The sequence below is a fragment of the Hirundo rustica genome, chromosome 5 (assembly GCF_015227805.2).
Source record: "Hirundo rustica isolate bHirRus1 chromosome 5, bHirRus1.pri.v3, whole genome shotgun sequence".
Classification (NCBI taxonomy): domain Eukaryota; kingdom Metazoa; phylum Chordata; class Aves; order Passeriformes; family Hirundinidae; genus Hirundo; species Hirundo rustica.
The window spans coordinates 12,050,852-12,064,403 of NC_053454.1; the positions used below are offsets into that span (position 1 = coordinate 12,050,852).

Here is a 13,552-nt window from a genome sequence, read left to right on the forward strand (position 1 = left end):
ACCTTAAGCCAATGGCATTCTTAGGTCGGAATATGAGCAGTTAAAAGCCTGATTTTTAAAGCAGATAGCCCCTTTTTGCCCACTTCAACTGCGTTATTTTCAGTCCAACTGGAATGCCTCTCTGCATTTCATCAGCTCCAGTGAAGCAGTTGAAAACACTCTCTTCCCATGATGGGGGGGGACTGGCAAAGGGTGCAATATAATTTGCAGTATTCTATACAGTTTTTTTTCTCAGGGTAAAATCTCAACCGTCTTGATGCCATAAGACCTTTCTCTAGTTTGACAAGGCTGTTTAATACCGATTTCACACTAATCTTGTGCTTAATGTGTCTAAAAGTCTTTTTGAACTGAGACATTAGGTGCAAACAAGGGCTCCAGGCTGTGTGCAGACTTCTGGAGTTTGCCTGCTCATTCAGAAACAGAGCATGATTTTACAGAAGGACAGCAAACCCTTCAACTCATTTGAATTAGCCAAGCTCAGAAGAACTAGAGCTATAAAATACAGGACATAATATTAAGTTTTGCTGTAAGAAATAACTATGCCTGGAGAACCAATTCAGAGTGCAAATTTGTTAGTATAAAAGCAAATAAAAACTCTGACAGGAAAGATGAAATTCTGCACTGATTTTCTTTAACATTGTTACCTAAATAGACAATCTGTAATCTTTTAAAATTTGAACTCGATCCCAGAGTCAGCTTGGAGAGTCATCCTGCAGCCTGCTCTGTGTAGATTCTTCCAAAGGATGATCAAATTTCAGCTTGCCAGCTTGGAGCAAGGGCAACAGCTCTGCTATGTGCACCCGTTGTGAACATATCCTCTCTTGGCATACCAGATTAGGATGAGAAGAATACTTCATCTTTTACCCCCATGCATCTACATAGGCAGAAGTATTCTGCCTTCAAGAGTTTGTGTGAACAAGAGTGAGAGTACCTGCAAGAACAAGAGTTTCATATTTTTTCCTTTAGCAGTTTCCACTGCTAAAGGCTTTTCAGGAAAATAAATGGGTTTAATATCGTGTTTGATCCTGCAGTTTGCTCTGGCCAAGAGCTGTAGTTACAATCACATGCACTTACGGGAAAGGCAGTAGATGTTTGCATGGCAGAAGCTCAACTTTTAAACAGTGAAGATAAATCAAGTAATAGCAAGTCTAGCAGCAAGAGTGAATTCAAAGAAGAGAAGCGTTGCAATTGGTAGATCCCACAGGTCCTCATAGCTCGCCCTGACTCCAGTTCTTTGATATGATGGAGAGCTGCATATTCCTAGAGTTGCCTGAAGAATTGTCAACAGCAGGAACCTGGTCCAGCCTCACTGCTCACCCTGCTTTGAGCAGAGTTGGAGTAGAGGCTCCTGGGGACCCTGTTATCACGAGTCACCTCACAATCCTGTGATCCTAACGAAGCAGCCAGCTCCTCCCAGCACATCTGAGGGGGATGACAGAGGCCAGAAAGCCTCAATGGGATCTTTACAGCTTCTTCCTCTTGGCAGTCATCATGAAACGCATGGACTCTCCACCTCTGTCTGTTCACATGCTCAGACACCTGGAAAACTTGCCGCCCAAAGTACCGGGGACTTTTAAAAGTCTGGAATTCAGAAGCAATGCAGTCTTTTTGTTTGGGTTGTTGCTTTTCATGTTTCACCAAGTGTGATTTGACACCTTTCATGTAACTCTTTAAAAATGACAAAGAAACACCCTTTAAATACCAATGCCATTCCAAGATGGGGCATCTGTACTAGTTTTAACAGAACAAATAAATCCAGGAATGTCTCTTTGTCTTATATAATAATGAGTAATCACAGATACAAGCTTTGGCAACTAGCCAAGCTAGAAATCCTCCTATTGTTTCTTTTCTGCATCTATATTTTTCTCCTAAAAATATACTTTCACGATTTTATTGTTTACTCGCTTTCCTTTCTTGAAAAGTTATATAAATGAATCCACATTTGTACCGCATTGTGTGCTTCAGTGCATTTCTTAGTTGCCCCCAATACAAATTTCCAGTCAATACTTTTTCCAACTAATAAATTAAAATATATCCTCTTCAGAGATTTACCTTTTGATGGTTTTGCACTCTATCTTTTTAATAAACCCATACTACTGCAGGCTGTCTGAAGTAAATAAATGAAATAAAACCACACTAGAGGACAAAATATGAACAAATTGAATGTGAGAGCAAATCTAGTGGGTCTGTGTCCATCTCAGAAGCATTGGCATACTGGGATATCCTTACACCTGTTCTGCAGGCTTGTGCAAAAGGAAGTAATTTATGACAAATCCATTTGTGCATATAACTATAAACTGGAATTTTCATACCAGTTACATGACTGCAATGTGAATTATGTAGATGATGTGTCTCATATTGTATACATATTTTCCTAGAGATCTGTAACAAAAATAAAGTTATAAAAAGGGAAATTTTATGTAGCTGGTTGGTAATTATCTACCTTTATTTGTGGAAACACATTAGTATGTGATAACATGATTCATGAGCTTGAAATAAAAGAATATCAATGTAAGTGCAAATAATGCTAAACCAAATTTTCACTATTTTTTCCTATCGTAAAAGTCCATTTTGTAAAAGAATAAAATGTTTTAAGTAGCGTTTCTGAAAATCTGCTGGGTATTCATTGGTATCACAATTTCATAAATTGTAAGTGAACTGGATCTCTGAAATTCAGACTATTTTTAATTTGCTGCTCAAAGGTGAGTTTGAAAATGCTGTCCATAATAAAATGATCAATTTGACATCTATCTCTTGGTGTGGCTGGCAAAAAGAATAGCTGCTATTATTTCTGATGGAACACCTACATACTAACAAATCAGTCTATTTATGCAATAACTTGCAAGTCAGTCTTGCAAGATGGATTACTGTAAGGAGGTGACTGTCCATGAAAAGCTAAATGCTGCCAGGGACATCTGGTCACCAGTTCCTGAGCAATGCCTTATGCCAGTGTTATCAATATGAGAAACTGAAAACAAAACAATCAAAAAACCTCTAGTGTTTTGTCTCCCTCTCTCTCTTTCAGATGTTTGTGGTTTACTGGAGGGGTTGCAAAGCAACACACTCTGCTGTAGCCACTGCAGCAAAGCATACTTCAATGGTGTGGGTCTTATTGCAATGCCTGAGATTTCAGATTAGAAAATACATTCCCGTGTCATTAACTGAGATTCAGCGTAACATCACACTGCCAGGTATCATCCTTCTTCCACATATTAGTCACTGATCTTGGGAAAAAAATTGTGTATAAATTGATATATACACATATATATAATACACACAGCATAAGCAATGTTTTGACTGATTAGCACAGGACAAGCAGTTAAAAGGTTAGATGTTTGTAAATTTTAAATGTGTGACTGATGATGTACAGAACACATTTATAGTTTTAATTTGCTGAATCAGGCTTAAGGCATGACAGATTGAGCTGAATAAAAAATGAACTTGACTTTTGGAATAATATTCCATGAACCTTAAACTGAGATGTTTCAGTGAAATATTAATTGCTTTCTCAGTGCTCTGATGAGAAAATATTAATTTTCACTTTCCCCTGAGAAGTAAATTCAGGGGTCAGTAATTTTTCTGGATCACGTTTTAAACAGAAAACAGAAATTAAACTACAATAATGACAAGTGATCTTCTATCTAGAGTAGAAGCTGTTTCAAGAGCAAAATGGAAGAAAACTTCCCTCTCCCTGAATATAACTGTGGATTTGGTAAACTATCAATTTACCTCCTAGAGTTTACTTTCTCATGTGCTAAAGAGGTCTAAATTATAATGGTCAGCCTTCTGACTCAGAGCTTTAGACTAGCCAGCTGCTAACTTCTGTTTTATAAGGCAAAATGCGCTTAAAGCCTGGGCATGCTGGGATGGCAATTTTCTAGCATGAGGTTTATATTGTTCTAGCCATGTAACTGATTTTGCACCATTATTCACATTATACACCTCAATGGTTTTAATACTCATATTTAATGTAATTATTCAATCAAAGTAAATAATTTATATACCATTACCTGAAAACAGACACGGCATTTAGAATGCCTTATTAGTTTTCCATATTGCTATACAACCTCTCCTGCCCTTATTCAGCTTGCTATCCTCATACAACCCTCTGCTTTACTCAACCACTGAACAGAACTCACTTCTTGACCTTGCAGAGAGAAGCCCTTAGTGGCTGAACATCTGGATCAGCCTCAGAGAAACAACCTCGAGTTGCTACCCCTGTTGAAAGAGAGCCCAGCTGCAACGAGCATGTCACGGTCTCCCGTTATTGAACATGAAATTGTACACAAGCACCTTCATTACTCAAACAAAAGCTCACAGTGGTTGCAGGGCCAGCTTTTCTGGCAATTTTTAGAAGGGTTTTTGTCCAAAAATATCCATTTGGTGTTTGGAAGATTGTTCCAGTGAATAGACAGCAACCGTTCTGCCCCGTACTGAAATTAGCGGGTCTGCCTAACTGGGGGTTTTCAGGACAGACTGTAGCTGACACACCAGAAGAACTGTTACATGCTTCTGCACCACATACTCCCACCAGGTTAGAAAATACTTTTGCACCAGTCTATGCATGAAAAACCAGGGGGGTTGGCCTGACCAAAACCCAGGAGTTATCTATCCAGGGGGCAGAGGGGCTCTGTGGGGCCCATTTGCAACCTCTGCTGGACCTCTGCTCTCCTCCCCTCAGATCTGCCTGCAAACCTCCACAACACACCAGGCCCTTTCAGGCAGGTAATAAACAAACAAACCAACCAATAAATAAAAAGCTCAAACCAAAACTAACTCTTGAACTCAGAGTGGGGTATTTATTAACTGAAATAGTAGAAGAAATTATTTTATTAGTAGTTTTGATGGAAGATCTTAAAGGATGGTGGCAGGTCAGAGAGCAAAAACAGGTGAAGAACAGCTGGAGGTAATAACATCTCTCCTGATCTCCTGAGGTTCCTCAGCTGCTTGTGTTCCTAATCATTAGCATCAGAGTGGAACCAAGACCTGAATGCCTGCTCACAGCTCAGTGTTTAATCCCTTCAGCCACATAGCTCCTAGCAGAAGCTGAAAATCCCATCAGTGTGGAGAGTATTCATTTCCACATCTTAAAGTCTCCCACAGCCACTCTCAGTTCTTGCTTGTCAGAACAAACAGAAGCCACCATTTTCATGCTGACATCAGGAGATGTCTCTGGGATCAAAAGGTCGGGTAAAGGTATGACCAGAGAAGCTCTGCAGACAGGCAGCCAAACTCCTTGTAGGATAAAGGTAGGATTTTTAAAAACCCAACACTGCCATCAGTGCATTCAAAATGCAATGATCTGCAAAACAGTATTTAATTTCAGAACAGTGTTTAATGTGAGTGCATGAAAGACCAAAGAGTGACCACTTTTGAAAACTCGACTCAGAATTTTCCCTGCTATATTTTAACCATCTGAGGAACAAATTTAGCTCTATGGGTTAGTTTTTTCTACGTGAAAGGTTTATATCAGGACATCCACTGGTTTTCCTCTAAGTTCAATAGTACACCTACACAGTGTTAATAAATATGGATGATTCATACATTTTAGAAGTTCAGTGGACCAATGTAAATCCACAATCCTCTGGCAATCTCAGGCATAGAGTCATTCTTCACCATGGCAGCAGCCTATGAAAGGAGCTGTGAAAACCTGAGATAACAAGCCTGTAAAATGAGGATGGGGTAGCTGAAACATTTCACATAATTTATGATTGGTTTTATTGACTTTGGATTTTTGTCAGGTGTATTTGCGTAATAAAATGTATTTTATTGGTTTGATTTGAGGTAAAGTCACAGTGCATCGTTTGAATATCTTCAGTGTCTGCTGAGAAAAACACAAAAGACTCTACCTAGTCCCCCTAAACCCTCTTACCACTAAAACCAAAAACTCCCAAAAAACTAAAACAAAAATAAGCAACAGCAACAAAACCTTAAACCCCACCAAAAATAACTTGTGAATGGAAAGGTTTTGCAACACTCAGAAGACACAGATCTATAGAAATTGATAGTTCCAAAATATTTCAGTAAGGAGAAAGCATATGCTATAGGACTCAAACACACATAAATTTGCCAAAGTGAGGAATAAAAGAAAAGTGACACCTGCCATGTTTTCTAGATGTGTTTAACTTTTGGGGTTGTAGCTGAGCACTCTATTGCAGGGTAGAGGGCCATCACTGCAGACAGGTGCCCAGCACAGAACATATCCTTTGAGACACACAGATATATATCTCGCAGCCTTGTCTGCGAGGGAACAATTTAAGAAACGTCCTTTTTTTTTTTTTTTTTTTTTTGCACTCATAAAGATGGAACAGTGTTGAATGTTGTAAGGCCTTACACAGGTGCTCCCAGCCAGGCAAACACACGCTTCCCTTTCACACAAGAGGCCGAGGTAATATCCTTCTGCAGGAAGAAAGAGCTGTAGCTGGACAGAGCAGCACATGCAGCCAGGCACCATGTCGTCCCCTGCACTGGCTTTCCTGGTCCACTGCCCAGTTCAGAATGGAGGGGGTCCTCCACAAGTGCTTGTGGTCATTTGTTGGCATCAGCTGTGCCTGCCAAAAGCCAGCCTGGTCTCAAAGGACATCTTGCGTTGCTTGCCAGGGTAGGACTACAGCCTGAAGCTGTAGGAGTTTACAAAGAGCTATTCCTACAACAAAGCCTTGACAACACCCTCAATCACAGCTGTTGCAAAAGGTTTGAGCAGTGAATTTGTGAAGGTAAAATCAGGCACAGGTGACACACAGGTTTCCAAATCAGCAGAAGGCACACATTGCCTTCCACAGTCCCAGCCACCTGAACAGCATAAGGCAAACTTGAAGGACCCCCAGACTCTGAGAAGTTGATTTCAGCATTTCAGGTCACTGGCTTTGAGAGGAAAAGCTGCAGAAGCAGCTGGAAGCATTCTGCCTTGCCAGACTGTTGGCCTTGTTCTTTTCATATTTACTGCTGTCCCTATCTTTGGTCTATGTGTGGCAGGTATTTCATTTGTCTGAGTGAATTGGCTGGGAGGGGGAGGACATGGAAATTGACAGGCTTTCTAGAGAAACATTCGGGTTCAGGTACAGTGCATTCTGCACAAACATTTAATAAGTATTTAATAGGCAGGGAATATTTCAGGCTGAAATATTCAGGGCTAATGTGAAGTGGGATTAAGCAAAGACTTTGGGGCTAAAAGGCTAATGTGAAGTGGGATTAAACAAAGGCTGAAGGAGCTGACTCACACCATGCTTAGCATTACAAGATAGGCATCTTAATCAGAACAGTTAGGGCATTTTTACAGCACAATATCAATTCACTCTTTTCTTCCTGGAAACCATTTTTATTCAGTCATGCTGCATGTGAACAAATCACTCTCTAGCAATTCCTCAGCCTATTTCAATCAGATTTTAAAGAGGAATGAAGGCTTTGGAGATAATGTTTTTTCTGTTTGTTTCCTTAAATTGGCCATAGGAAGTGAAAAATCCTATAAGAGCCCCTGCTAAGAGAAAGGCTGGAGAGTCCCCTCATGTCTGATTAAACATAACAGAATCCACATGAGAGTAAGACTTCATACACCTTCAGGAGGGGGAAAATCTTTCATCACATCTCATACTGTCATCATTGTGAAAATCAGCATAGCATAAGGCATGTCTTACAGAAACTGCTAAGTTTCCTTGGTCCCGGTACTCAGCAAGTACCATGCTTGAAGGTGACTTTGTCTTGCTTCACCAAGGTTATATTGTGGTTCGAATTCCTGGTAATAGAAGCTTACCAGCAACCACAGAGCCAACCTACTCAATTCTCTTTTTTCCTATTTGTCTCATAGTCTAAACATCTCAGGAGAAGCCACATGAAAAGCCTATGATACAGCCTTACAACCAGAAACCACTGCAACTAAAAAGTCGTAATATTTCACAAAAGTTAGAATTCTTCACAAAATAAAAGGTATAAACTAAAAGAGGAAAGTAGCACCAATGAATGTCTGGCTGTATCTGTCACACACTTAATATTTGGTTTGCTGACGCTTTGATATCCAAACTGTGCCACAGAGAATCCTTAACCACCACTTTTCATCTGAAACAGAGGATTTTTATAGTTCTAAAAGCTTTGTTTTGCTTTTTATGGCTCCAAATGAATTCAAGGGTGATTCTTTCTGAATAGTAAAGACTGCAATTGGGGTTTTTGCAGCATCTTCGCATTTCCAAGAGGTGAGGAAGGAGCAATGAAGAGAAAGTAAGCTGGTGGAAGGTGTGATAGCCTTCATAAAGGAAAGAAGAGAATTTTTTGGTAGTTTCTTCTTGTGAAGTTGATGGATATGGTGGAGATCTGATGAGTGGGGACGAGGATTCGGGAGTGGAACAACTACATGAGCTGAGGTGAATTTGGACCAGATCCTTTAGCGTGAAAAGGTAAAATCTGTCTCCCATCTTTCCCTTGACCTTCTAATGCTCTGTATCCCATGCCTGTGCTGTGCTGTTCATTTCATCTAAGCAGATAAATCGTATATACTTGTGATGTAAATATATCCTATATTCTGGTCTCAAGATGTGGGGATTTATAGAAAGTAACACAACTGAATTTCTGCTGAATTTGAATTCACAAAACCAAACAGAACCTGACTAGAAAAGTGTAGAGATCAAGTTCCTGGGTAAAATAACATCCAAACAACGTCCTCCATCTCTGAAGATTTTCACTGCTAACACACATATATATTGTCAAAAAAAGAAGTTGATCACATCTACTTTATTCTTTTACAATTTAAAATCCTTTTGCTATACGGTTAGTCAGCCTTAATGTGTAGCTTTTCTTACATTTATGAATGTCTTGAAAACTTACCCATATAGGGTTTTGTGCCAGCCATAGAAGAAGCTTTTTCTGAGCCTTTCACTATGGTTGCTACATTAAAGTCAGTGATATGAACGTGTCCTGAAATTACACAAAGTAAAAACAGATGTTAGAATAACACATCATACAAATATTCCTCACTTTATCTAACATTTAAATGATAATGGAAGGAAACACAATTGGAAAGATGCGTAACATTAATAGAAACTTAATGTTAAATGTTACTCTTAACTAGAAAAATCAAATTGGAAGCACAGTGACCAAATACTCTTCTTGTGTGATTGCACCCAATACCTATCTGCACTCCTGAACTGTCTGTGCTGATCACACCTGAATTTTCTCATGCCGTGAACAAAGTTGAGAGGTGGGCCCACAAGAACCTCATGAAGTTTAGCAAGTCCAAGTGTAAGGTACTGCACCTGCATGGGGGCAATCTCAGACATGAGCACACACCGGGAGATAACTCATTGAGAGCGGCCCTGCAGGGAAGAACTTGGTGGTTCTTGTGGACCAGAACCTGGACATGCCCCAGCAGTGTGCATTTGCAGCCCAGAAGGCCAAGCCTGCCCTGGGCTGCATCAAAAGGGGCACAGCCAGCAGGCAGAGGGAGGTGATTCCTCTCTACTCTGCCCTTCTGAGACCCCCCCTGGAGTGTGGTGACACTGGGACAGGTTGCCCAGGGAGGCTGTGGATCCCTGGCAGTGTTCAAGGCCAGGCTGGGTGGGCTCTGAGCCCCCCAGCCTGATCTAATGGAAGGGGTTCCTGTCCGCTGCAGGAGCGTTGGAACAAGATGATCTCAAAGGTCCCTTCAACCATAACCATTCTGTTATTTTGTGATTCTCTCTGTGAACATGCAGAAGCAGAACGTGACACTGTGTGAAATTTGCCTCATTTCCAGCTACAGTCACCCCTCACATCTCAGGTGCTTTTGACACTGTCTACAATTACATTGACTACATGTTACTGTCAGCCTGACTTTCTCTGAGTCTTCCCAGGGAAAAGAGGGAGGGGGGAAGAAAAATGGTATTTTTATCACACAATGATAAAATTAGATCCATAGTAGCTGCAGATGTGTCTGTGACAGGAGCAGATCCCAAATGATCACTCATTTGAGAGCAGGTAGCAAGACGAACAAGTGGCAGAAATCAGCCGGAGAATGTGCTGCTTGACCAGCCAGACAGATGATTCAAACTGCACTTATGAAGCTGAGTGGCCAAACCTTCTATTACTCTTTTACTGGATAGTTTATGATAAGCATAGGTTCAATTTCTCCACCACTGTGAAGAAATAGTTGCTGATCCTTGTTTGTTATAGGCAGGTAAACTGAATAGAAATCCAGTTTGAAAATATGTAGAGTTTTAATTTGAGTCTTCTGTTAGGTTCTGCATCTTTGCTCGAGGACTAGTGTGGAGTGATACAGATACTATCCTCTCTCTGATTACATCTGACAATGCCATGGAGGACAGGGATAGATACTCCCCTCCCCATCTTAGCTCTGCACTCAGATCAGGATTAATATATCGTGTTGAACTAGACTCCTGAATGACAAATTTGTGTGGGTTTTTTTTATCAAGGTCTCAGTCTCATTCAATCCACAGAATGGATCAGGATTTGGGCATGATGCAGTTGTTAAGCGAGGAACGTTTTTAAACATGTTTACTGCCAAAGATGAAAAGAGTATAACAAATGACTGAAGGATTTTACCCTGGTGCCTGATGGAGGAAGAGCAGTCTCAACAAAACGGCATGCTGCTCCAACAGTCTAACCTAGATCCTGCTCAAAGTCCACAGAAAATATATCAGCCAGCCTCTAATTGGGCAGCCATGCATGTGTGAACTGAAATTCTCCAAGGACCCTAATTTGGACAGATCTGACCTGATTTTGAAGGGGGAAATGAAGAAGGTACTTCCCACTGTTAAACTTAAGGCTGTTTCTCCAAATGGGAGACACAGTAGAAGTTTTCAATGAAAGGGTTTGCCAACTTTTCTGCAATTTTTTTGAAAACCTGCTTGCATTTTATTGACACTTTTTTTCCTAAGGAAGGAAGGAGGCCCTCCACACACTGAAGAGCAAATCTGTGAGCCAATGAAAGCCATCCCTTTGTAAGAGGTGGGAAGTGTTAGACTGCCATAACAAGAATTAGTTTCACAGCTCAGCTTGACATAACAATTCCAGGCTGGTATTCTTACTCCCTGGTGGCTGGAGTGTAGCATATTTGCAGTTTATTTCTGCCATCATAAAACATTGTGGCAGAAGGCTTCTTGAAAGTGATAACTGAAAAACATAAAGCCATCTCATGGCAGTGGTTTAAAGCAGTTCTATGTACACTGCAGAATTAAATGTTGCAAGGATCTTGGTAGCCTGATACTTTCTCATTTTTTGGACAGATAAACATAAACATAAACATAAACATAAACATAAATATAAATATAAGAAACAGAAATAGAAATAGTTCTGCCACTTAAATAACAGCACTGTAAATGATGCCCCATTAGAGTGCCAGTATGACTGCCCATTGCAAAACATCTGTTGCATCACATCCATTCAGACTGATAGGTGATTTGCAATGAAAATTGCATCTCCTGCAGTGCATTGTTTTCTCTTCCTTTTATTAGATTTCTTTGCATTTAACAAAACCAAAATAGCACACATGATATGTTGTATGCATTGTGGGTTTTTTTGTTAAAAATGCCTTTCTGGAAGGTAAGGGATGGATTGTGAAGGTATGTTCTGCATAGCTCCTCTGCATCCTGCTGCCCATGCAGCAACAGGCTGCTGCTGTACGTGAGGTAGGGCACAGTTTACTGCTGGAAAATCTTCCCCTTTGCTTTTCCCCATCACTGGGCCACTCTACGCTCTTAGACTGTCTGCAGGCTGGTGCTTGAGGGGCTGCTAATTGGTGCTGAAGTGAAAGGAAGCTGTTCTTCAGGCAGGGGAGGCACCTGGTGGGAGCTGGAGGCATGGAGAGGGGCTTTGAGTGGGACAGGGCAGAGCAGGGGCGAACCCTGCGTGCCTGTGGTCAGTGAAGGAGGGCTGGAGGGGTGTTGAGGTGGAGCTCTGCCTGCCTGTGCCTACCACTGGATGATTTCTACTCTTGAAAGCTGAAGGATGTGGGGGGTTTGGTTTTTTTTTTCTTCCCTTTTTTTCTTATTTCTTGGGGGGGGGGCGGTGTTTGTTTGTTTTGTTTTGTTTTGTTCTGCTTTGCTTTGTTTTGTTTTTTGGTTTTTTTTAAGTTTTTCATTTTTGGTGTGAATACTTCAAGAGACAGTTAGACCCCAGTTCTCTAAGACATGATTTTACTGCAACTCTTGTACACAGGGAAAGGGAATGTTGCTATTGCTGCAGTGATTATGCTGAATCCATCTCCTTCATACTGCTTGCAAAATTTCTGTCTGTGTGAACCTTTTCCCATCTGAGCTTCACACCATGTAGTTCATCTCCCTTGGTGGGTATGATTGTGAGCAACAAAAAGTCCAAACCAAGTCTGTACCTTGGTATAATACTGAACTTAGCAGAATGTCAGTGTCACCTGGATTTAACTCATATGAACAGTGAAGCAGAGCAGTGCACAACAGATTCAGGAGACCTAACTAAACTCATGTTAGTCCAGGGAAAGAGCTCATTGCTTAATCCTTGGAGCTGCATGACCCAATATATAATAAGATGATGGTAGGGAGCAGTGAAGAAAAAGCAAATGACCACATTCTGTTGACTCTCTGCAGAGTGGCTTTTCAAACCATCTCAGACTGCAGATTTCCTGTACATGAACACATATATTTGAAGAAGAAAACGTCTCAATGGAAATTGTTTCAAAATTACTTTCCTTCAGTCAGCTTCCAATAAAAGCTTTAACTACCCACAGAACAGTGTATGAATTTGGAAAGCTTTATGCGATGTGACTTTTATGTCTCACTTTTCAACATGGCCTGAAATTACAGTATCTGAGGTAAACAGCAAATGAACTGTGTATAGATTTAATTTTTGAGCAAATCATGATGACAATCAGAACAAGTCCTGAAAGTTGGCTGGGGCTATCTGTCTAACATTCAGAAGAGGAAAATGGTGATGATTTCAAACCTCATTGAATTTCTGAATCTGAAACCAAAGGGGTGAATGTCATATCAGAGAGAAGAAATACTATACTGGAGTTAATGCCATCAACTCAGCAGCGCCAGAGCTGATTGTAAATTTCAAACAGTAACATTTTGAACAGTCAAATCTGATTTTTTCTCAGAAAGCCAAACCCTATGAAGAATTTGAAAAGCCTCTCTGGGTTCATCTGTGCTGTGTATGAGAGTCTAAGCTTGTTTCCACCTGAACTTGGCATGACTTGGCAGTCTGACACTTATCATTAGAGAGACTGGTAGAAATTGCATGGCTGTAGATGGGTTCAGCAAACCTGTGCACTTCAAAAAGTTAGGCTGTTGAATGGCCATGTAGGCATGTAAAAGTTTCAGACACATTTTTAAAATCTAGACAGCTTCAGGTGGATAAATGGTGGAACCTTTTATCTTGTTAATCAGCATTGGAGGGTTAAACAAGATAGAATCTCTGCAAATTGTTTCACAGATATCAGCATATAGCAATAATATTGTCAAGTCTGGTATTCAGAAGTTAATATTGAGATTCCAGTAATTCATTTTTGGATAGTTTTTTCATTCCATTTTTTGTTTTAATGGCAAGATTACCCATTGGCTACATCTTTCAATTTTGCTGAGAGTTTCCAAAT

General features: G+C 40.5%; 1 protein-coding gene across 5 annotated transcripts in view; it reads right to left on the reverse strand.

Moving 5' to 3' along the window:
* The window catches only part of STK32B (serine/threonine kinase 32B), a 178,374-nt gene that overhangs the window by 34,248 nt on the left and 130,574 nt on the right, over nucleotides 1-13,552 (reverse strand). For all 5 annotated transcript variants that reach the window (XM_040064467.2, XM_040064468.2, XM_040064465.2 and 2 more), the window contains exon 6: nucleotides 8,815-8,904. In XM_040064467.2, the coding sequence (XP_039920401.1) occupies nucleotides 8,815-8,904 (90 nt within the window). The remainder of the gene's footprint in view (nucleotides 1-8,814; nucleotides 8,905-13,552) is intronic.